Here is a 26828-nt window from a genome sequence, read left to right as displayed (position 1 = left end):
GAGATTTAGAGCGATAGTGCAACCACTTTTAATTTCAACCACATTTAAAAGACCACAGAGGAATGCAACATTTGTTTTGGTGAGACACGATACTTTATCATCCAGATATCTCATAATGAATGTATCCGTCCTTGTGAAACTCCGAATCCGTGTTTCGACGGGAATAACGACGAATGGAAGCGCGCAACGATAACGCTCTATTCCGTTAATTATTCCACTCACTGAAAGAGAGAAAAAACAGAGAGTGTGGAACACACTGGCGCTGACTCGTGTGTTGTTACCTTACTTCCTGGTTCGTTATTTTGTCGTTGAAGTCGACCGACCGTATTTCGGTATCTCGACAGACAATCACCTCCGATGAAATTGGGCGATTAGCGGAGCCGCCAGGAAAAATATAACGCGACGACGAGACTTCTCGCTATTTACACGCCGTTAAATCCAGCGGATAACGCGGTCTCAAGGTCTCGCTCACTCAAAATATCTTTCTTCTCTCGATTTAATTGATATCGTAATTAATCCTCGATCCGTGTCTGAACGCAAAGAACTTGCCGCTATTCTCGCGTGTAAATTTGTGCAAATTGTAACACGCGCGATTTTTCAAGGAAATTGCACGAATGTACTGAAGGAAATTATGAGCCACGGATAAGCGATATCAAGAAACGCAACAAATATCTCGCTTGCACACATAAGTATAAACAAACAAATAGAGAAATTACTCACCAACGAATCCACCTCCGGGTCCGCAATGTAGTACGGCTTCTCTTGTCTGATCTGTAACACACAGACACACATATAAGATCGTTAATAATTGGATCCAACATAATTGCGGTATTAAAGCTACATCGACGATTGTCGGACGATCGTATCGCGGTGTACATACATATATGTATAGGGATACACATGAGTACAGCCAAGCCTCCGCGCTACATCTCTCCCCCTTCTCTCTTCCTCTCTTCGCACCTCTTTCTCAAAGCGATTTCCTTCGCGTGCTTCCTCTTAATTGGACTCCCACTGTTCAATTCGTATGTACAGAAACGGAAACGCGATGGAATCCCGGCGGCAAATCGAGAAGGCAGACAGCAATGGAAGAGCCAAAGGAGGCGTTGTTAAAATTCTCAGACATTCGCATCGCGATCAAAATGGAAAAAAAACAAACTATTTTCGAATTGATATTCAAACTTTTCGACGAGAGAAAGAAAAAACCACATAACTAATCTCGTTTGCAGCGTTTCAGACTCGTGCTATCTACAACATTAGATCAAACGATCAGATTAGAGCTTTCGGGGTATCATTAACTCTCTACGGGGCCAATTCGTTTTGCCACTGAAAAAGAATGCGTGCTGGCTAATATCAAAATCGATTACGAAAATAAGTATACATATGATTAGCAAGTTTTATTTTTAATTTACAGAAAATTAATGTAAACTTGTTGAAATTATTATATGCCATTATTATTTATTACACACGGAATATATTAGACGAAGTTCGAAGACGAAGTTATTCTTCCCAAGAAAGAATCATTTCTCTCTTACAATATCGAATATCCAAAGAGTCAAGAAACGTGAGATTCAGTCAGGAGCGTCGCTCTTCTAAGAAAGAAAAAAAATCATGGATAATGAAATATTGTCCTCACGCACGAATTCCCAGGCAAGAGCGCGTATTCATGAGCCGGAATTCTGAATGGGAGAGTCCTCGAGCTCTCCTGTATTCCTCTTGTATTCCTCCTGTATTCTGAGTGTATAGGTAATGAAGGCGTCTCGTGCGACAAAAATACTGTCAACTGTTCGTAGGGAAAGGTAAGGGAGGGAGGACTAGTTCTTGCGCGGTCCTGTCATCGCGCTTTTTCGACGGTTCCCGAGCAACGAGTTAAGCGCCACGCAGGTAGGCAAGATTACAAATTGTAAACAGCCCGTTTCTCTTTTCTGTACCCAGCTGCCTCCCTCTCGGCGTATCGCTGCTTATGATTCTTTGCACACCGTTTTTCCCGAAACGGTGCAGTCGTTCATACGCCGTTCATACACGTGCTGACGCATTCGTAAAAAGCTTGGCAGCAGTCTGCGCAATAAAAAGTATCGTCCGAGGGAGAATAATGGGAAATGAGAAAATTGGCAAAGTTAGGCAGCGTTTAACTCAACAGTGATTGCACGATACATTTCGTCTAGTTTACAAGAAACAATTTATTTATACAGCGATACAAGAGAAACAATTTTCTCTTCTATCTTGCGATATTGAAGCAGCGACAACGCAATGTAAAGTTCCATAGAAAGAACAAAAATACTATCATCGCATGAAACGTAATGGCGAAGGAAGTCGACCGCTCGCGCGATCGAGAATGTTCCATGAGAAAACAAACATCGATAGATGCGTATAGAAACGTCAGCATTTGCTAACTGTCGAACGCGCATAACTTAGCGCGGCGAAGGCGGTAAAAATATTATGCGATAATATTTAGAGAATACTCTCGTTCCAGCAAGCGGGGTGTCTGTTCGGGACGATCTCGGACGTGTGCACGTACGAGGGTCCACATGGAGGGAAAATGCGTACGCACGCCGTGTGTTGAGACTTTCCCAGTGTGCGCCGATCTTGCCGAGAGATATACGGAGCAGCTGCTTTAGAGGCTGTTGCTGTTGCTGTTGCTCGCTTTCTCTGCTATTGCTGCCGCCCCCTCGAACCCTCGCTTCTCGTAACCCTTCCCTTCTCAATTGGAGAACTCGATGCAGGCCGAAATACACTACGCGGAATACTCATATGTAGACGAAAAGTTTTCTAATTTTTTTAATTATTTTTTTTTTATTTCATTTCTAAAAAATTTTTTTTATTATATTATTATAATTTTTTTTTTTTTTTTTTTTATTATTATTATTATTTATTATATTTTATATATAATTATATATATAATATTTATATTTTTATATATATATAATTATTATTATTTATTATATTATTATTATTATATTATATTATATTATATATAATATATATAATATATTATAATTTAAATATTTTTCAACATATTTTTTTTTTTTTTTTGTATTTCAAGAATCACGCGTAGCCCTAATAAATTTCAAAGAATATCTTGTTATTTCGTTTTTTTTTTGCAAATATATGTTCCATGCAAATCAGAATCAACAGAAATGCTTAAGAAAAATCAACTATAATTTTTATTATTTCAATCAATATTTTATGATTCTATTGCATTTTTTGTGATTGTAAAAATAGCAATAAATATACAACATAACATTCAACTAATAATAAGGTGTAGTGTCAATTCATAACTAGATAATACTTCTCAAAAAAAAATCGAGAAAGAGACATTAATTTTCACCAGTTTTTCCAAAATTTGGTCCCACCTCCTGTGGCAATAAAAAAAGATCTTTTTTCTAAATACCATAACGAATTTACAACTTTTTCAACCTAACACATTACTACTATACTATAGTTAACTTTCGCTATGCTTGTTGTAGTCAGTTTTTTTACTAGTCAACAATATATCTTCTCGAGGTCAAAGAACATTTTACCGTTACTATTACTGGTAACATGAAAGCATCCCATGTAAGTAAGCACGTCATGGATGCGATGAAAATGATAATTTTTTGTTGTTTGCGGGTGACAGTAACTTTTAGAGCTAGAAAAAGTGTTTAGTACAATGGTCAATTCTATGCTTTTAAGGTTTGAGACAAAAAAAAAAAAAAAAAAAAAAACAAAACGCCTGTGAAAAATTCAAACAATTTTTCGAGACAAATCTTCTTCTACACGCTTTAACTATTTGAGCAAAAAACATCTCAATTATTCTCTTTAAAAATAAAAACATTATAAATGTTTCTAGTAGATGAACATTTGAATTTAATTATTTTCTTTTTAAAATATATTTTTTCATCCAATCTATGTAAAATATATCAACATTTATACAATTTCGAGATGTATCTGTAACTGACACAACAACAAATTACGCGAATACAATTTAATGCCTCTATATCTAAATTAGTAAAAATTAATGAATGTTTTTATGCGCTTGACAATTTCATAATAGTTCTACAAAAAATTCTATGCGTAAAAATTATTAAAATATTAATTAAACAAATTAAATCGCTTACTGATACTGGACGTATAATTATTGCAGTCAGATACTGATTGTATTTTCGATATATAGTTCTATCGGCTTTAAATAAGATTTCATGTTACACCGGGGTCTCGATAATCTGTTTAATAAATATTCTAATATTTTTTACACATACCTAGAACTCTGTTCGGGAAGAATAAGTGATTACAGAACGACACAAAATTTCGTTTCAAGTTGATAGAACAACTGAAATGTGATTAGCGTCTCAGTTTGTCTCAATTTTTTCCCGGGCCATTCGTTTAATGGCCGGCAATCTGTTTAATCTATCAAGAATTCAAAATCTATTAAAAATAAAACTAAAACTCTCAACAATTAATGAATTTCCAAAAAGTAAGACGCCAGCTTCACACACACACACACACACACACACACATCCAAATGAAATTTCACGAAATATGTTATACGATAATCGCGACAAATAAATTAATTTCGCGAATAATACATAATAAAGTACCTTATCTGATTGCTCCCACAAGCCCGACGCCATCCCAGGCCTACTCATCTTTTCCTAATCCTTGATGCATCTTTAAAAGCACAAAACACTCGCGCGACATTTTGCACGACATTCCTGATTTTGATACTACATTTATTAATACACGAAATCTACGTCCGAACTGGTATTTCCCTGCTTACGTGATGACAAAACTACGCACGAATGATAACAAAATCATCGTGTACTCCGCATTAGGTACATACAAAAAACTTGATGTGTACTTTTCTCGCGAATTAATAAATATGTGTAATATTGTACAATGAAACGATTGTCTCGAATTTCTATTAAAATCTATTGAAATTGAAACACTTTGATGGTGTACCGGTTCTCATAACGACTTGTTGATAATTAATTCAAATTGCTTGGAGAATTTATTCTTTGATTAGTTTAACTGTAAAAAATATTTTCTTTTTTGAACATTTATATATTTGAAAATAAAAAAATATTTATTGCACATGAGAAATAATATTGCACATATGAATATAATGCTTTTTATTATACTTCTTATTTATATTTATGACTTTGCGCGTAAAATTTCTTTCAATGTAAAAATAAATTTATAATATATATTTATGGTATATAATATTGACGTATATGATACATTTTTGTGTATCAGATTTTTGACTCGTAAAGCTGAACAGGAAGAAAGGTGAATGAACGTTAGAGACGGAAGAACCAACAGTTTACATTTGAATAGGATACGTTCTCTAGCGATCGCCATTAGGTATTTTATGAAAGTTTAATGCTTCAAGAGGTGCATCCTAATTGTACCAATAAATCTCCGATAGGATCTTTCTTCTTGGGCTCTCTCTCTTTCCATGTATTTGTGAGCGTGACATAGAATCGCGACATCGTGAACACATGCACGCCCACATCTCCTAATTCAGTTTCAATTCATGCAAGACACTATTACACCATCGGAAAAATGCTTTGCTTGTGAATAGCAGTAATATCTCGCACTCGCATTTTACGACACACATATTAGATCGTTAAGCTCATCAGAAAGTTAATTTGGTATAAATAAATTGCGCTCTAAAATTCATATATATATCTACTTAACGATCGTCTCGCATGAAATCTTCATTAAATAATATCGAAATAATTTATCAATTTTCAACTAGATTTGTGATTTAATAATGAAAATAATAATTTAGTTATTAATAATATCTTTGCATGTACGTTGAATTTATAAATGAATAAATATGGATCAAAAAGTTTTCATACTCTGTTAATAATCTAGCGAATATCGTCGCTCATTTGAGTGGCTGGGTTTACAGAGATGGTGCGCAGCCGCGAGGCGACGAAGCGCGAGCGAAATTTTTCGACGCGGTCGTCGACGATGATCGCGAAAAAAAGCGGGATGCCTCTTTTGGCGGGTGAAAAAAAGGGCGCAACAAAGGCACGGCGCAACGTGGCGCAGCGGGGTACGACCGATGGCACGTTGCAGCCAGGCAACGTTGAAGGCAAAGAGCGCGAACCGAGGGAGAGAAAGAAGGCGAGGGGTCTCTGGCGGGTGCCGGGGGAGAAGAGAGAAAGAAAGAGAAAGAGAGCGCATGCAGAAGGGGCGTTGGAGACGGAAGACTGGAGGAATATCGTGGCCCCCATAGGGCACACGATGCATGGACCGCAGGGGGGGATAATAGTGGACCCATTGAATAGATCAATTTACAATGGCAGAAAATGAGCAGCCTGCTGCCCCTCTTCTCTTCTCTCTTTCTTTCTTTCTTTCTCTCTCTTTCTCATCCCATGTTCCTCTCGATGCCTCTCCGGCCCCTCCCCCCCCCCTTCCTCTTCAGCTCTTCCATTACCATCGCGCGCCGGCTCAACTCTCTACGCTTTGCCGCTTCTCACGACTCGCCGACCGTCATAGTCGGGCCCCGACTGTGAATCGCGCATGCGCTGCATCTCGCGGCGGCTATGACGCATGCGTGTACATATGCACGCATGTACGCACAGGACAGGACAGCACGGCACGGCACGGCACGCAACGAAACGCGAAATAATCCCGCGTGCGGCCCTTTTGTCATTCGGCCCTATCGCCGTGGCGGTACCGACATACGAGGGAGAGAGGGGGGGGAGGGGATCGAAGGGTATGTAAGGACACGTCTCGCACGGCACGCCTCAAAAACCGCCGCAAGAGGATTGTCACCTGCTTATCTACCGATGTGCATCGTCGTACTGTGGCATGAGAGACTTGCTGCCTAGTGACAGTCGCAAGCAATGTCTGCTTTTAAATATCGATATTTACAAAGGCTAGAATAGATATATGTTATATATAAATATAAATAATAATATGTTATATATATATATATATATATATATATATATATAATCATACATCTGAACTGCATTCTAATATATAATATGAAAATCGTGTTGAAAATTTGTACTCAAAATGTTTGATATTTCTAAAACAGAGAAACTGCGTAAAAAATAAAAAAAGAATAATACGTCGTATTCAATTTGATAATTAAGATAAACCGACCTCACGAATTAACGCGATCGATCGAAAGATAGCGCACAAGGAAAAAAAAATGTATGCACGAATATAGCGTGTAATGTTATATTCAAGAGAAGATTCGCGACAAGGACTATTATCCGCTGAATATAATTTGTTTATCTACTCCGATACGCGATCGTAATCTCGATATTAACACAAACGCGAGCGACCTTCTCTGATGCGTTAATTAAGTTGCTGCTAGTCGCAAAATTCAGATATATGATTTTATTAGCATTTGAATGTGCGTGCGCAAGGGGCAAGAAGAGATTTAATGTAAGTTGAAATATGAGGCTGAGCAAGAGCTACCGCTAAAATACACGTGTCAACAATATATATAGTCAGTGATGATACGCGCAAATAACATTTTGTAAACAGTAGATATGAAAAACTTGGCGTAGCAATACGATAAGTCAATGAAGAAAATTTTACAGAATAATAGTTAAATCATTGAAAATTAAAGTTATTTTTTTTAGTCAAAGTTTTAACTTAATATGTTATTAACATAATATATTATAAAGGAAGTATAATCAATTTGTAGATTTAATCTTTACAAGATGCTACAAACATTGATAACATTAAATTAAAAACAACATTTCTCAAATTACCTTGATAGGCATAACAAAATTAATGTATTATTCGTTAAAACAATACGAGAATATCTGATTGAGATAATTAAGAGTATCAGTTATTAAACATCAATATAAATTATTTATAAATATTTCAAATAATTAAAATGTTCACTGTAACAAAGATTTTATATATGTACTTTAAAAAGGAACGTAATAAATCGTAGCTTTTTTTTTTTTTTAATGTTATCGTCTCGTTATTTATTCTTTTTTTCCAACTTATTATTATCGTATTATTACTAAAACTAGAAAAGAATATTATATGCAAGAAAAAAATATTAGTTGCAATCGTCAATTTTTATCTTGATATTGTATGGATTTAATTATAACTAAGATTAGAACATATATAACTAAAAAAAAAAGAAAGAGGAAAATATCCTAGTAAAAGGCAGCGTCTCGGAATAAGCCCATAGTCATGAACATTATTTTTCATGCACGTTTTGAAATGTGTCTTATGGTGCGCCTTATTAAGATGCAAATATCACAACACGCCAATTTCGCGCCGACTGAATCTTCGACGGTCTCCTAATGTAATAATGTCAACGTGATAAATAATAACGTAGAAACGCGCTATGCTGCATTGATTCTATTGACAAAAAGAAAAGTATCTTATTTGAAAGAAAGTAATTATCGATTATCTCTGGAATTCCGATACGCCGGAAACTTGGAGCGTTTTTATCGTCTGAAACTTTTCGGCATCAATACGACGAAATAATGTATACACACGCAGCCACCTTCTCCTACCTCGCGTCGGGGCTTAATTCTTATCGTTATCTCGGTATAGCATTGCTCAAAGCCACCGCTACTGTGTTACCGACGCCCTATATTTAGACGTAAGACAAATTTTTTTTTCCCCCAGCAATAAAATGACGTACAAGCGCGCGATCGTGTGACGTAAGGAGTTCGCGAAAAGTTTCGCAATCACAAAGATATTATCTCCTTTATACTCTAATGTGTGTGCGTGTGTGTGTGTGTGTGTGTGTGTGTGTGTGTGTGTGTGTGTGTGTGTGTGTGTGTGTGTGTATATATACCCCTCTTTAAAGATGTTATCTGTTACTTCGAATTAGTAGGAATTCAATTAATATACAATACAAACAAAATTTCTCTATAATCAATACGGACATAAAATGCGTAATGCTAATGTGATAATTATTGTGGAAGTTATACTAGCTATCTAACGGTGCAGCAACTGGTGCATACTCTATACCTCTCAATCTAAATGTACTGAATTCGTTTGCATCAGTTCACTATAAGCAAACGAGCACGATAACATTTTTATTGCCCATTCTGTCGCCTCGCTTAATACATTGTCAAGAATGTAGCTATATTTAAAAAAAAAAAAAAAAAAAAAACTACGCGTAAAAAAACAACAGATGGAAGTGAATAAATCTTTAATTATTGCTTGATTCAAATTTTAATTCTCTATTCCTATCTAAATGCAAAGAATCTCTTGAATCAAAAAGATTTACCGTTCAAATGTGAAAGATTAAATATCCAATAGTATTGTAGTACAATGTATTAATTACATGAGGCGTAATAAGTTGAAAAAAAAGTTTCAAAATAGATCAAAATGTCGCTTTATGATATAAAACTAGTATAGAGAAAATATAGTACCTTCAGATATGAAATATGCATATTTATGTTCCGTTTTTCAACGACATTAGTCGTCCTAGTTTCGGGATATCACTTCCGAAGTATCATGTTATCCATGCAAATGTCCGCGTCAACCGAACTGTCTCTAGAAAGCACGCGGAAACGCACATTCAACCGGTACACTTTCCGAGGCCTTCGAACAAACCTACGTGTACGACCTGGCACGCAGACAGCGAAATGGTATGTTTTAAAAGGTCCAAATCGTTTCACGGCATGCGGCCCCATAGAATCTCGGGTTACCTACGCGTGTCCTTGGGGGGACCTGCCTCAGGTGAGCCGCTAGAGGGAAAGAAAAAAAAATAGGAAGAAGGGAATAGAGAAAAAAACGCGCTCACGCGCGCGAGCGAGTCTTCTGTCTCGGTGTACTAGCGGAGTCCGGTATATACATATATTCGGGGTCTCGAAATCTCTCTCTCTCTCTCTCTCTCTCTCTCTCTCTCTATCTATCTATCTCTATCTCTCTCAACGATAATCCTAAAAATAAGTCCCACGGATAGAGGCAGGGTTAGGTTCTTCTTCTTCGAGGCCTAAGACGCGCCCAGCCAGTTCTCATGCATGGATCTACTGTTTCAGGATGAAACGCACGTTCCTCGTGACTCATATGAACGCCCAAAAATCACCATAGGACATTCTTTATGGAAGGATCGCACGGCAATACGTCAACCAAAAATTTTCGCGAGGACCATCGAGGCTAAACGGCAAGAGTGGATTTCGTGTTATTTATAACTCTATAAAATCCTTTCACTTTTCTGCCACGCAAGTGTGTCTGTAGTTAATATCTCGACCGTTACATGATTCGTATGTAAATTGTGTGTATCCTTTTTTAGTGTAACTTTGAACATCAAAAGAACTTTAGAGTATTCTCTATAGATAAGATTAAACTACATATGTGTATATTTGAAAAATATAAACACGTCGACAGTAGGATTCTCCGATATAGAATACATGTATCTAACATAAAATAAATTGACATTTATATATATTTTGTAAACTCACCTGTTTTGAGAAAACGGCGATGTCCTCGTTGAAGCTTTCCGACGAGCAGACGTCACCACCCGCTACACCAGGCTCGCGCGGCGTACACGTTGCCAGCTCGCACTTTTCAAATATGAGTGCGAGGAGTGGGAACAGGGGATGTCTGAAAGAAGAAACGAGAGAGTGCGTTTAAAGGCATGGGCGAGCAAGCGAGCAAGCGAGCAAGCGAGCAAGCGAGCAAGCGAGTACGCCAACGACAAGATATATTATGCTAACGGAGCACGCAAACTGGAGCACACGCCGTTTCGCGAAGCAACGCCGATCTCGACAGGCATGCTAATTAATGCCGCAGTCGTTCGAGCTTCTGACCGCCGGGCCCCGATTCGTTTCTGCGAAGAGACGATAAATTATCATCCGATGCCCGCGATATTACGTAACGTAATGCTTGCGAAAGGAGGCGCGAAAATCACGAACGAGACCAACTTGGCGTTCTCCGTGCAATAAATCGATATCGTTAATTGGTAAGGCGTGTGCATCGTAAAAAGATATTCATGCAACGATAATGAGTTTCTTTGCAACGACAAAAGGCTTAAAACGATAGGGCATGATTTCCGCGCCAGGAAGGTCCACCTTCTCATCATCTCTTCTCTTCTTCGCGAGTGTTTGAAACATCCATGTACCGGATGCTCGTAAATAGCGTTTCTCGAATCGTCGAAGCGTGGCCCGTGCGAAAAAGCGATCCGGATCGACACAAAGTCTCGTCCTCTGTGCGGCCGCGCGTTTTTCTCTTATCCGCGTAGCGTTTTTCTCTTATCCGCGCGTGACCGACGAGGTGAGCCGCCTGTTAGCGCTACGAGGACGCAATTAACTTGGACAACCGTGGTGGCAGAAGAAGCGAAATCCAGCGTGAAGCGCTTAACCGAAAAGCAGCCGACCACTCCTCTCTGTCGACCATCGAAAAAATCATTCCGAACCACCTTTCGTGCGACCGTTAGAATTTGCTCCTTGTGTGTTACAAACTTGCAAAATATTTCCTCACGTTGCTTTTATTTTTGCATATGTTATTTTATATCATTTACATTACGTAAGTAAAAAAGATTTTATTCTTTATTTTACACCACTAGTAATTATATTCAAAATATTTAATTTTTACAAATCACTTTCTTTTTTAACTCAATTCTTAATTTCCGTGTTTTATTACCGACACGCGCAGTATATCCATAGACAAATTGAATAATGATGGGGGACGATCAATAATACGGAATGTGTCGCCCTTTGTGAATAACGATTAGGGTAAAATAACATGCGTGTTAATTTGAAAATTGCAAATTCGATGGGTGGGATGTATGCTAAATAACGAAAGCGTTCTTATACTTTTTGCTATTTTAGTCCCGCCATATAGCTCGCATCGATCGTAACAGATCGAGGCATGGCTTAAAGTCTGGCTCTATTAATAAGTCAATATGCGAGATATTCAAGTAAAATTAATTTAATCCACTGCTTTATAAAAAATTAATAAAAAGGAAGAAACGAATATATCCATGAATGAAAAGGTATTGTATCTAATTAAAATTACTCCTCAATACTACTGCAAAAAAACATGGTGTATCGAGGATCCTTAAGATCATTTCGAGGAGAAAAGAAGAGAGGAAAAACGTAAAGGTTGTCGCACTATTCGATACACATATTCACATACGCAATATTCTTCTGCGCGTACAAAAGCGCGTGTTACACACAATGTATGCTTACGGCAACGCGGCATTAGGAGGATAAGATAAGATTAGGCTGGTGTGCCGGTGCAACACCGTGTTGCAAACAAGGTCTTAATATCGAAGTTTAAAGCTGGCACAACTCCGTGGCGCGCGTTCTCGAAACAATTATTTATGCGTCGGTATAATATGCAACTACCAAGTGTACAATGCGTACGACACGCTCACGGGAAGCGCGTGCATTATTATATGTAACATTTTGCTTTTTTTCTACTTTGCAACTTTGCCATTTTTTACTTTGCAATCTGAATTAATATTTATGTTACAGTATATATTTAGAACCACATAAAATTTAACTTTAAAACAACACAAATGATATACGTATTCACCGTCGCAAACATGCAAATGACATTATTTTGAAGTTAAACGAAGCCTACATCAACTCCTAATTTGCGTCCGTATCATTAACATTTTACGTTGGAATTTGTTAAATGATCAGTCGTATGTAAATTACCTCTTTAAAGACATAGGTGGAACAAGAAATGATAAGAATGTACATATAATCTAAATACAATACGCAAAGTAAATTTTCACAAAACAACGCATTTAATTTGTATGCATGTTTATTTTAGACAAATGGTACCAAATAGTCTCTATTATTGATAGTGCTTTATCCAACGTCCAAAATACATATACAACGTCAGTTACAAACACATATTCTTGTATCGACATTAAAAACAACTTTAATAATAATTAATTGAACACAATAGGCAAAAAAATGCTAAATATAAAAAAAGCGTTGCATTCCAATGAATCCAATAACATAACATGAAAGTAAATGAATCATTAAACAAAATATAAAAGTAAGTTACTACACCTCTGTAGACAGAATGTTTGACGACGCCAGTTAAAAGTGACCATTGACACGGATTTTTAGCTCGCGGCTCCGTCTCGTCCCATGGGGTTATACAATTTTAAAGACGGCGATGAAACCTTAGAGGGGTCTCGAGAAGTTCGATGGAAGGGGAGAGAAAAAGAGAGGAGAGCAAACGGCGCGAACGTGGTAGCCGCCAAGGTGGAGGCGTTGTGTGCGCATGGTAGCGGGTCGCGTCTCGCGGCGTGGCGGACATAAAACGATTCGGAACGAATTTCGACAAATTGACGTGGCCGCCGCGAGCAACGTACTCTCCTGCGCGCCGACCTAACCGAGCTGAACTTGCGCTGAACGAACCGAACCGAAGGTACCGCCGGCGACCCAGGCAAAAAAAAAAAAAAAAAAAAAGTCGTCGACTTTACCCCTTTCGCCTACCGCCGCAGTATATGGACCGTTATTTTTTTGTTTTTTTTTGTTTTTTTTTGTTTTTTTTTGTTTTTTTTTTTTTTTTGCTTCTCCTTGTCTATATCTCTATCGCCTCTACCTCTCTAACGCTGCTCTCTCCCTCGTCGCTCTGTCCGGTACCGTCCACCACCGGGTAATCGATTTAACGCAACGTCACGCAGTAATTGTTAATTTAGATTTTTCGCGCGCTCACCCCCACACTGAAAACTCTTCCCGACTTTCTCTGTCTCTCATTCTCTTTTTTATACTCCTAATGAAATTCGAAGATGGCTCAACGTGATTCGTGAAATTGTCTCTTTGAGGAGATAAAAATAGTATTGATAATATTGCGCGGTGTAAAGAGCATTATACAAACCATTTCTTGTTAGTAAAGGCATTATCCCGCATAAGATGTGCAATTTCGAAAGACTCACGACATTTTTTTAGGACGTCGCGAGACCAGAATCGAACACCTGTATAGTTTTATACGCGGTCAAAGGAGGAGGGGAAAACCACCGAGCGCGTTACAGGCCGCGATTGAATGGGGCGCGCTTTAAGTGCGCGTTTCTTTAAAACGGCGGTCGTGCGCGCGGCGCAACAACAAAGTGCAACTCCGATGACAAACGACGGGCAGAAACGAGGTGTCAGAATGACGGGACCGCAAAAGGTAATGATATGATTGGACCGTTGTACACCGTACGGGGGATGTTTGCGGTTTTGCGGTTTCCGCCCCTCGAATCGACGCCTCCTCCCTCTCTTTCTACCTACCTCTCTCTCTCTCTCTCTCTCTCTCTCTCTCTCTCTCTCTCTCTCTGTTCGCCTCCCCCGCCTCTCTTTCTGCCGACTCTTATTGTTGCGCACGGGCATCGTCGATTTCACGCCACGCCGCGGTTTACGATTCGCTAAACGACAGCGACGCGATTTCACACACATGGCTTAATTTTGTTAACGGTCCTTTAATCTCGAGTACAAGTAATCAAATGCAAATCACGAGTCATAAGTGTTAGAAAAAGATGAGTAGAAGAAAGCCGAGAATAATAATAGATTAATTGTTCCAATTTGTCAAAAACTTACAAATCCTACCGCTTACAAGATACTCCGACTAATAGCTAATTTCGGCAATCTTGGTTGCTTATAATAGAGTATATGTATATTATATATATTAAATAATCAATTTTTTATTGATCAAGTCAGCCAATATTTCACAACTCAATAAAAAAAAATTTACTGAGATTATAAATTTTGTCGTAAATTTTTTATGACACTTTTTAAAACACCAAATATTAAATAACTTTATAATACACAATACACTTTTACATATGCATAAAATAAAATAAAAATTTTAAGATTCTGTTTTCTTGAATTACATTGCTATAAAAGCTACATGTTATAAAATAAATAAAATATAAGAGTTTTCGAAATCTTTACGCTCATTAAACGGTACATTCCCGAGTACTTTATAAGCTATTTTTAATCTTTAAAAAACTACGAGAAATCTATAGCCTATAAATTCTTTTTCGTAGTCATTTTCAACGCAAAGATGACGACTGTTCACATTCCTTCGCGCAAATTTATATTAATCAAATTGCTGATTGCCTGAAAATAATATCCGCGATGTGATTATTTATTTCACTAAGAGATCGATAATTGAGCAATATCACTTTTCCATCTGTCAGACGATAAATTGTCATTCAGATTTGCATGAGAAACTTGCGAGATGTTTAATTCTTAAATAACTTGATTACATAGGCCCCTTGCATAAGTCACTAAGATTCCAGTGATTGATTTAGATTTGTGTCTTCACGTTACATCCGGTTTTTACGTAAACTCCACCAAGCAGAAAAGAGAATCGTCGTCGTAATCAAAAAATTATCAATGACAGAGCAATTATTCATAGATATTGTTTAAACTTTATAATACTTTTCTTTAGAGCGTGTGTTACTGTATTTAAAAAAAAATTATCAAATAAAAAATATTAAAAAATAAGCACATTATTATTTAATGTTATTATTGACAACCAGACAGAGTAAAAATTTATTGTTAAGAAATATTATTAAGAGTTTTACTTTTTTTGTTACGTCAAACAATTTTGTAAAATATCACTATTCCTTATTTAATTATAAAAGTATACGTTAGTATCAATCAATATTATGTATTGTATACGTATATGTACATTTTACATCTCCGTGCAACTTGTTCGAAAAATCATCTTAATGAAATGTTTTAAGACGTCCCTGACTTTTTCTCTTTTTATCGTGGCTCATTACATTCGAGCACGAGCAACATCAATCTCCTCACACGTGGAAAGCTTTAACAGACGAATTAATCGAGTTGGATGAAACACGAGACAAAAATGGTCACGGATTCTGCTATCGAACGACTCAATTCAATCATGCCAAAAACGTATTCTATAAAACAGGATTACATACTTTGTATAGACACGAGTATTCTTTTTTAGCACCTAAGTTTTCTTTAGCGCAGCAAAGAAAATCGCACGTGATATGAGATCATAAATGTTCCCAGAATTAACTCAAGTAAAAAAAAAAAAAAAAAAAAAAAAAAAAAAAAAAGTTATTTCAAGACTAGGTATTTTTAGAGATTCTGATTTCGTATTAAACAATTTAAAAAATCAAGTTATATATTCCATCAGTTTTTCAAAGAAGAGGATGTGATTCGAGTTAATCTTCAATATAATGTAAAATTAATTCAAAAGAATGCAATTTTAACATAAGATACCGCTATGCAATTAAAACAGAATCCTCTCGGCAGCGAGAGAGCGTGCGTATAACCGTATAAACGCACCGAAAGCACACCTTCCACGGCGGCAGAGCGTTCCGAGAAAGTTGTGGAATCTCCACCTCGGGTCGGGCCCGGGCACACGACGAATGGACAAATTACAGGGTGCACGGAATAATGAGGCTCCCGTTCTAGGACGGTACATCAGAAATCACGGGCATCTCGCGACTATAAATCACGCGGAACACGGTCGCTGAGCCAGCTTCGTAAAACGGCCATTTGACGTGTTTCAGCTCGTACAATCAGTGGATGCGCGTGGCACGAGTTACTACGATGATGCGAAAAAAAAAAAAAATACAAAAAAAAAAAAAAAGCAATACAGAAATATTGGCAATATAATGTAAAAACTAAAATATATAAAAAATTAGAGATATTGTTTCTTTCTATTATATGTATCTTGGCGATCGTGAATTGTTGCATATATTACTCGTTCATTTTATGTACTTTTCATATATAATCTCTCATTCGCATTCTTAATAATAAGTTTTCATATGTATTACTGTCTTAAAAGCAAGAAATTAACATGTAGTAAAAACCAGAATAGAAAGAACCTCGTGTAAAAGCAATGTGACGTATTGTCATCGCGGAGGAACGGAAAATATCGTTAAGCCGAGGGACAGCTCGTTGAAACGTGGTTATCTGTCGAGTTAACCATATGGTAATGATATTCTGTCCGACTTTGCAATGTATCGCAAAAACGATATCGCGCATGATACAGAAAACTGGACACGTCGCTTCGGAATGTAACGTCAATATTATTCGAGACTGAGAATCCTATAATGATACTAGCAAACTATACATCAATATATTCCCTTCGACATTTCGTTTAGCAACCAGATCTGTCTGATACTTGCATATTATTGACAATTTTTTGCTAACAGTTACTAATTCATAATTTAAATTACGATACAAGTTAATTATTTTCATTCATAAAATAATCAATATTCTCTAATATTTCCCTAAGCAAAATGTAAATTACTGTCATTAATTATTGAAAATAATAGGTATATTATTGCCTTTTATTGAACTTATTTTTTATATTCTGTTATACTACCATTATTTTAGCTATGTGCATTTATTATTATTTTATAATTTCCATTGAAGGATTTTTCTATTCAAGAGAAAAATATAATTTCTATTTCTCTAAAATAATATAATATAAAATCACGATATTTTTTTAACACTAATTGTAGTATCTAAATTTTTGTAGATCCTTGATATCATAGTATGGATTTACTTACAATATAGCAACTGTACTATGATACTGATTGAAAAAAGAAAAAGGGAAGTTGCCTTCCTTTCGAAATTACAGGGAAAAAAATCAAAGTGACCTGCCCATTACAATGAAATTGTTGAGGCAGGTCGGGTAAACGGATTCAGAAAATCAAACAGCTACGACGAATTTATGTGCATTTCAAGCTCGTCCTGCGCTCGCTCTCGCACCTGTTTCCCGCCAAAACGTCTCGCTTGTAAAATAGGACATTTATCGACACGTACTTTTATGCAAATCTTTTAAACGTGAGGTAGGTACGTAAGTAGTTAGATACGCGCGGTGGAAACGGATTATAATAAGTATAATCATCGGCGATTACCGCGAACATAATCATGCGCGCACATTTATACTCAAGCTCATGCAAAATTATGTCGCACAAATTAGAGATCGTCGTAACGGCGGCCGAAAGTGCGCATAATTTCTCGATAAGCCGCATTTAGAAGCGCCACGTAACGCGCATGCAACCGTCGCTCGTTATCGCGCTCGATAGACCCGTTTCACCCGATCGTCGGCGCTTCGCGCTTCCGGCACAGATATACATACAGATATATATATATATATATATATATATATATATATATATATATATATATATACACACATATATATATATATATGTGTATGCGTGTGTGTGTGTGTGTGTGTGTGTGTGGGTGTGCGCGCAGAAGAGAAATAGAGAAAATATACCACACTTACCCATATATGGCATCCTTGTCGCGTTTGTGGACATCGGGTACCGCGGAGGCCGCGGCCGCGGCTGCCGCTGCGAGAACGTGCTGTGGTGGCTGAGGTGGTGGGTACTGGGGGTGGGCCGGACCCATACTACCGAGGTGTGGACTGTGATGGAGTCCGGGAACGCCGCGGGCATTACCGTGTGGATCGTACAGCCCTGCGCCTCCACCGCCACCACCGCCCTCGAGGTAACCCCCGTGCAGCCCGCCATCGTCATACTAGAATCATAAAATTACAAAATTACAATACATACATAAATGTTGATGTTATTTAAGATGCACAATTTTTTTACATCAAATAATATTAGATATTTATCTCTCTCCCTCCCTCCACCCCCCCCCCCCCTCTCACTCTTTCTCTTTCATTCTCGTTCACTACAGATTAATCTAAATTAAAGAATATTCTTTGCATTTATGCGCGCTAGTAATATTGTAATTTTCTTAATATATTCTAATCCTCGAGAAACAAAAAGTTTATCTTCTATAATCCATTGTAATTTTGAGATAATACTATGACAGTATTTCTATAAAATAAAATGTTTTACAAAGTGAAATTAAAATAATATGTTTAAAAAGTACAATTAATCTTTAATTTTTATCGCAATATTTATTAATGTTTTACGATAATTTTTTTTTAAGTAAGAAATAATGTGGGTTATAGAGGCTTAAATATAGGCGCTGTCTATTCTGGTGTTGGCTCATAAATTTAGAATCGCGCGTTTATAACGATTGACGCAAGGACTCTCAGAGAGAACACGTGGAAAATATTCAAAAGGTGACACGGGACACCGCGAGAATGTCACGTCTTTTTTTAAGCAAACTTGTATCAATCATAGTTTCGCGACTTTATGTTCGTGGGACGAGCATCAGCTGGTCGATTCTAAGGACACTGGTTTTAAAATCAAATGCACGACCTATAGCGTTGTCATTGCGGTCTATGTGGCTACGAAGAGCAATTAGATTAAAAAAAATAAAAATCTTCATGTGTCATCGATTAAACCTCGAATGTCAATACAACACAAAACAATTATCATATGAATTGATGACAATTACGTTCAAAAACCAATATTTTTAATGACTAATTACCTGACGATTTAGATTTTAATTCTTGTTTTCTCAAAAAAGTTTTTTTTTTTTTTTCAAATTTAGATATTCCCAGATATTTTCGCATAATTTATATCTAAACTAACAAAAGAGTATTTTATTGTCGCAAGAAATTGATTCAATATTATTATTTGTAAAAAAGCGTAACTACTTGTCTGATTTTTCATTTGGAATCACGATAGTCAACTTTTTCTTTTCCATGGCTGTCGGAGAAAAATGTAAGATTTAATCGCCGCGGGAAAGACAATTAATTACATACCACCGCGTACGACCGGTAATAAATAACCGCGTATTCAATTACTCCTCTAGCAGCGCCGATCTACCAGAATACCGCAAAAAAAGGGCAAGACCTCGTGATTTCTAGCAATAAAGTTCTCGCGCCGATGCAAAGCTGATGGATGACGAGCAAAAGTGCGCTAATTGCCAGACAAATTCGAGAGCGCGGCGTATCGACAGGGTGCTTGACGAATTGAAAGCCTGGAGACCTGCCTCGATCGATCGCGATCGGTCGGTCAATCGGGAATGGAAGCATTGATTTTTCGTTCAAGTCCGCGGTTTGTGCCATGACAGTCTGCGCGGGAACGAAAGCAAGCCGATTATTATCGTTAATTGCTTAATTCTAGCGTTGGGCTCGGAATGCCGCGTAATTCCGTCGCGAAAACAAGTATAGCGGCGGGAATTCGTGGTTACCTTCCCAACCGGAGGAAGGAGGGAACGTTCCATACAATCTGGAAAAATGTAATTCTATCTGGTTGCAAAGTGACATTGCAAAAATGTCGTAAACCATGTGCGTGCAATCAGTGTTTTGTTTATTCAAGTAATTTAATTCGCACAATTCCGTCGTATGAGAGAGTGACAGGAAAGAATTATCAACTTGCACGGATTCAATCTACTTGAGATAAAGTATGCCGACGTCAAAAAAAATCTCGAGTGATGCGGCTACAATTGCTACTGCAATGCAATTGCAACGCTACGGAAATATCGGGAACAAGTATTTATGCCAAACTCTCGATTAATTTGATTTACGCTCGCACGTCGAACATGTCAAGATCGCGATGGAATTGCGAAAATTACATGACGCGAATCGAATGGGGGGCCCGCTATCGCACTTGAATTAATCCGATACGCGGCATTAAAGTCGCCTCGAAATCGAATGCAAGTATAACGCACCGATTAAAATTCGATCTTTTCAGTTATGCGCGACGTTTTCGTTTTTGTATCGCTAAAATGCAACGACATAATGTCGCGAAGAACCAATCAGAATACTAAATTAATATGGATATTATCTTTATCATTTCGTTTTACGAATATTTCCAGCGTATCCATAAGAGTTCAACACATCTCTTACTTATTGTATTATTATATGAACCAGTTTCTATATAAAACGCTAATTTCATATCGAATTCAAGACATTGTGTTATCTAAGATAGTACACAAATATTTTTATAAAAAGATTTTAATATTATTCATATTTTTCAATGCAATAATTAGATAGTAAGTATTATTTATTATAAATATTTTTTAGAAATATACAATATTATATGCACGTGCGATAAATTATCTTTCGGCTATTATGAATAATTTCACTTTGCGATTTCTCTATTTATATAAATACTAAGTTTCATTTATACGCGAAAAACGATGTAAAAGTATCTGGTAGCGCGCGGACATGTCGCGTCTAGAATGCGAATCCCTCCGTGCTGAGGATTGAAAAAGGCATGGACAATAATTCACCGTCACGACGGTATGAAGATATCACTTGACAACCGAGCGGAATATCTTAAAGGGTAATGGAAGGAGCAGGGTAAAGTTGTGTCTCTCAAGACGCGATCATGGGAAACTTGCGGCAAACACCTACCGACGATGAAGCTCGTCGTCGTCGTCGTCGTCGTCGTTGTCGTTGTCGTTGTCGTCGTCGTCGTCGTCGTCGTCGTCGTCGTCGTCGTTGTCGTCCTCGTCAACGTCGCCGAGAAGACTAGGCAAAGCCGGTTCGAAAGCATGCACACCATATATACAATACAATCGCTATTTGCAGACAGTCCAGCGCTAATTTGTGACCGAAACGGCGAAGAAGTTACAGCACGACGTCGTGACGATGTCGGACTGTCACCGAGACATTACGAGAGCGATGGACTGACTCGACGTGGAAAAGATATTTCCGGAGGCTTTTATATCAGCCTATATTAACGCTATAAGTGCTTCTACAGTAAATTATTTTTTCACTTCTTTTTTTTCCTCTCATCAGTTAAGTAAATTCAATTCAATTGATTTAATTTTTTTGAATATATAAAAATAGCACCGTAAAATTAACTAATACTATGAATGTCACATGAAAATTCATACGGCTTCTTAAGTGCTAAATTATGTTGCGCGTACGTTTATCTCAGACAAAAATTGAATAATGCATCTTAAGGTTAATATACAAATGTGTCCTGTCACAGAGAATTAATGCAAGATTCGCGCGAATTCTGTATGGAAATGACGTTTTTGCGTAAACAACGTTCGTATACGTTTCAGTTTCGCGCAACCGGCTCGGCAGGACCAAGAACCAAGAGAAATTTAGTAAAGTCTGATAAACGACCGTCATTTATAAGTAGATAGGTCAAGGCAAGCGCTTAAGCATCTTGGTATAAATTGCGAAAAAAACCGCTGAGGAAAGAGAGAGAAAGAGAGAGAGAGAGAGAGAGAGATGCGGGGGAGAAAAGAAGGACAAGACGGCTCTGTAATACTGACGATTATCTTCGGGTGAAAATATAAATCGGCAGAATACATCGCGATCCCCGGCGGATCACCGCGAGGACTCAGAAAATTGCCGAGTGATGGAGGTGCCGCCGTCGGCGAATTTCGCGAGCCGACGAGGTAAACACCAATAACCCGACAACATTGGCCCTCCGTCCCTATATCTTTTTCTCTCACACTTTTTCACTGCTCCTCTCTTTCCCCCTAATGCACTCGGTCTCTATCTCTGTTGCATGGCGCACAGCCGGCGTTGAAATCAATTTCAGAATTGTATAACGTATCGCGCGCGAAGAAATATCGGAGGCGTCCTACCCGGCTATTAATCTCTCGCGAGAGAAGCGTAATGCGAAAGATTTCGTTGAAAAGATTTCAAGGGAAAATAAAATCCGTCTTTGGCATCGCCAGACTCGTCATCACTTCGAAATACTACCCGAATAGTTCTTTACATAAATAATATTTTTATTAAGACCGACAATAATTAAATATGTGTACACTATAATCACTCGGCAAAAAAATGACGACCTTGAGTATCATCAAGATATTGCAGAGAAAAAGACGAGACTGTCGATGACGTTTGACGACGGAGTAAGCTCGTCTCGAAATCGGCAAGCATGTTCGCGAGCTCTCCACGTCAGCTATAATGTTTTATTTCGAAACAAACTTTTACGTCGAAATTTTCATTTGACATTTAGTGTGATGAAAATAAAACTCGTTCACCAAGAGGGAGAATCGCCTCTGGTGTAAAATATATAAACGAGAGATAGATAGATTGATTATTATTTAACATGCGAAATGAAATTTACAATTTATAATAAAACTTTGGCCGATGAGTATCGATTGACGACATTGTACTACTTACGGGCGCTTTCACTCAATGTCAATATTGTAAAAATTTATTTCGAAAAAAAAAAAAAAAAAATCCTAAACATCTATTTTGAAATTAATATCAACATGTAGAAAATACTGCGCAATATCATTTTTATTTATAAAAGACACGTTTATCTTGATATTAAGTTCTTTCGATTTCGAATTCGATTTTGAAATACTTAACATTTTTCTTTTCTCCACTGCACACAATTACACGATATATAAAATATTAAATTTTCGTACGTGGGAGTAATTAATTAGTTCCTTAGAAATTCAATTATCTCAAACATATAAAATCAGATAAAATTCCCGGAAGACAGCTCGCGCCATGTTATCTACCTGTCGCTTCTCTCTCTCTCTCTCTCTCTCTCTCTCTCTCTCTCTCTCTCTCTCTCTCTCTCTCTTTCATTAGAAGAATAGAAAATATAACAATTTAATTCAGTTTACAATTTATAACAATTTAAATTGCGGTGGCGTAAAACTTGGAATTAACCCTGAAGTAGTTGCACTACGAAACGTCAAATGTTAAGATAAAACATTTTCTTTATAATGACGATTATATAATATGACATATCTCAATACACATGGTTTTCATATTTTTAGTTTTTAAAGACGCTTAATCTTAACTAATCGAAAACGAAAAATATAAACTGTACTGTCTGTACAACATATACTTTTAGTTTAGCTTGAATTTTTATATCTACGTATCGTTGAGTTTACAGAAATTGAAGGCTGGAACGTTTTCCTGTCCCGAAACTAATTGTAAGACGGGAAAGCTTAGGAGTTCTTATTGTTAGAAAATCCGAAACATCAATAAGCCCCGGGCGTTGACAAATACAAACATATATATGTATATGTATGTATTTGTATATCTACAGTATTTTTTTCTTTTCTGTTACAAACTGGCAAATTTAAGCATCTATATCTTTGACACAATATTCAAATTATCATACTAGATTATATTATATCTTTGAAAACACGCAACGTTACGATTTTCAAGTCTACACTCTTTCTTTTTTACCGATAAAATTATCTCGCGCCTTTAAGAAACATTTTGATAAAATGTATGATAACATTTTTCGACGATCACGGTGACGATGCGACTTAAATTGTCAAACGATCTGAATTCCAAATAATTTGTAATATAATCAAATTTTTGGAGAAACAGAAACAGGCGGCTCGTATCGAACGGGGCGCTCGTCGTCGGCTTCAAATCGCGGGCATCGAGCCGAGTTAGGCCCATTTATCTCGCGCATGAATATGCCTCCTAACGACTGTCCAGACGAAAAAGGAAAAAAACACGACGCGCAACGACCAATGGGGAACGGCGAGAAATCGATATGACTTTAATCCGTAGGCTAAAGGCCGATATCCGCGGCAATCGGGAGAGCGAAAGTGATTGATGGATACCCATAAATACATAATCACGACTCATTCGGTGGCGGTACAGCGCCGACGGACGACGAAAAATCGGGTACACCTCGTCGTCGAAGAATCGTCCGTTATTCACGGTCGAAATTTTTAATCCGAGACGCGCTATCGCCTTGTTACACTGGTTCCCTCATCGAGATGTATGCGCCGCTCATACCAAGTAAACGCACTTCTTTTACTCATTTTTCCCGTAAATGTCGGTAACATCACTATCGAAATCAAGTTCAGGAAAACATTAATTTCAAATAATATGAGTCATATACGGAAGTAAATGGCCGCCTTGGAAAATAAAAATAACATTTCGTTGAAATATGATTTATTAGCAAGATGCATCACAATATTTATTTAGATTAATAGAACTCATATTATTAATTTTCCGAGAGCCTAGAATTTGAAAATTCATAAAATGTTTTGTGAAATTAAAAGAATTCATTGCAGCTTGAAATCTTTCCATAACAAATTTCAAAAATAAATTTGATACAACAGAATATTGTAATAAGTAAAGAAAATTATATAAAAGAAAAGTATATAACAAATAGAGATTAAAAATCGATAAAATCGACAAATAAATTTAATGTTTATCATATTTACGGTCATTTGAATTTTCGATATGTCAGTGTTCAAATAGACTGAAAAGTTACCAAGTAACTACTCGTTGTCGTTCTTTCAGTAAACGCTCGCATGTGACGCTCGAATATTCATCATATTTCGCCAATATTTTGCAACCTCGACGGGGTGTTGGATCGCTGAAAAAAAATTATCTGTCAAAGATCGAGCTTTGCCGTGGATTTCGCTTTCTCCGTTTTTCCGATCCATAGGAATTCTCTGAGTTACACGCAAAAAAGTTACACGATTCACTCACGCACGCACGCACGTTTTGGCAATTTTGCGAACGCAACCGGGACTAAATAACGCACGAAGCAAAATTGAGTGGTAAAACGCGCGCGCTCGGTCGTTTTGCACAATCCGACTACGATTGAGACACCGCTACCGGACGCAAAAAACATGTTATTTACCTAAAATCATCTATACTCATTATATCCGGCTTACTTGGAACTGTTTACGTCGCAAAGTGCAATTAACACCTGGAGAACGGGGCACTAATACTTATCCATGGCAGAAAAAGAAAAAAATGTGGCTCAACGCAAGTTTCTTTTTTCATTTGCTAGCGCATTTACAACGTTTGAAAGTCAAGATTAATTAAATTTATATCCTAATTTTAACACAATTAACACCAAATTAAAACCAAAATCTAAATCGATAGCACCGTGTAAAAATGTGCGAAGAGATTTTGTCAATACATCTCGCTAAAAACTGAGAAAGAAAAAAAGAAAAGGATTTTACAAATATATATCTTATAGAATCGCGCGCATCGCGACGTGTCACACGCGCGAGGAGTATAAATACGCGAACGATTATCGGCGCGCGAGGAGCGTTGCTTTTGCGCGGAGTCCAGTTATCGGAATCAATACGACCCGTTTAACACCGCGCATTGAATGATCAAGAAGTGTCAACACGATCGAATTTAATCCTCAACTCCTTCGCTTCAGAGATCGAGTCCACCACGAGTATTTTGCATTTGCATACGATGGAATAAATATTATTCGAGTGACTCCGAGTATTCTTCGCATCTCGACAAAACAAGTGAGGAGAAATTCAAGAAAATACATTTTTTTTAGAACAGACCGAATATATTCGTACATCTGTACACGTACATACGACGAACATACAGATTTATTCACTAAATGTCAATTCTATCAGAAAAATTTTGAAATGTGACAAGTATCAATATGCAGCTCTTTTCTCAAAAACTGCATATTTTGATTTACCACAATCTTTTATGTAATTTTGCTCTATCTACTTTAGTATTTAAACGATAATAAAAACTGAAATAGATATAAGAATAAAATCTTTATCTCATAATATATATATAATATATATAAAAGAGAGATAGAGAAAGAGAATTAAAATTTATTCCTATTATACGATTTTATTTAATTTATTATATTAATTTTGCGTTTTAATTTATAAATCATATTTATGTAATTATAAATAATAATTATAATATTGTGAAATACTTAAAAATGTGAAACTCAAAAGCATGTCAAAGAAGAAAAACGTTACATATATATCCGACGGCTAGTATAATATATCACGATGATAGAAGGTGATAATCAATAAATCAACAAAATCCATATTATGAATAAAACACTTAAGTTTAAAAAAATGTATATGTATAATAATTTATTGTTGTAAGTTTTTGCGTTTTATATTCATGAATCTTAGAAATTGACTTGTAACGTCTAAAAATCCGCGATACAATATATGCATTATAATTGCAATATATAATTGCACTTCTCTCATTTATATTTTTTTCTACATGGAAAATAAAAATATGCATATTACATATTTAATTCCGCGCGCAATATTTTGGTAGATTTCATGCAAGCGGATAGAAGGCTATCATCAGATTGGAATTTTATATGAAAACGA

The 26828-nt window shown here is 36.9% G+C and overlaps 1 protein-coding gene across 5 annotated transcripts in view; it reads right to left on the bottom strand.

Annotated features, from left to right (window-relative positions):
* Positions 1-26828, bottom strand: part of Hth (Meis homeobox homothorax) — a 430487-nt gene that overhangs the window by 357462 nt on the left and 46197 nt on the right. For all 5 annotated transcript variants that reach the window (XM_072889618.1, XM_072889616.1, XM_072889619.1 and 2 more), the window contains 3 exons: positions 18160-18413; positions 10389-10530; positions 721-771 (listed from right to left, as the gene is read on the bottom strand). In XM_072889618.1, coding sequence (XP_072745719.1) covers positions 721-771; positions 10389-10530; positions 18160-18284 — 318 coding nt within the window. In that variant the 5' untranslated portion in view covers positions 18285-18413. The remainder of the gene's footprint in view (positions 1-720; positions 772-10388; positions 10531-18159; positions 18414-26828) is intronic.

The sequence above is a fragment of the Anoplolepis gracilipes genome, chromosome 4 (assembly GCF_047496725.1).
Source record: "Anoplolepis gracilipes chromosome 4, ASM4749672v1, whole genome shotgun sequence".
Taxonomy (NCBI): domain Eukaryota; kingdom Metazoa; phylum Arthropoda; class Insecta; order Hymenoptera; family Formicidae; genus Anoplolepis; species Anoplolepis gracilipes.
Note: the sequence above shows the minus strand (reverse complement) of the source record. Positions and strands in the feature narration are given on the sequence as shown.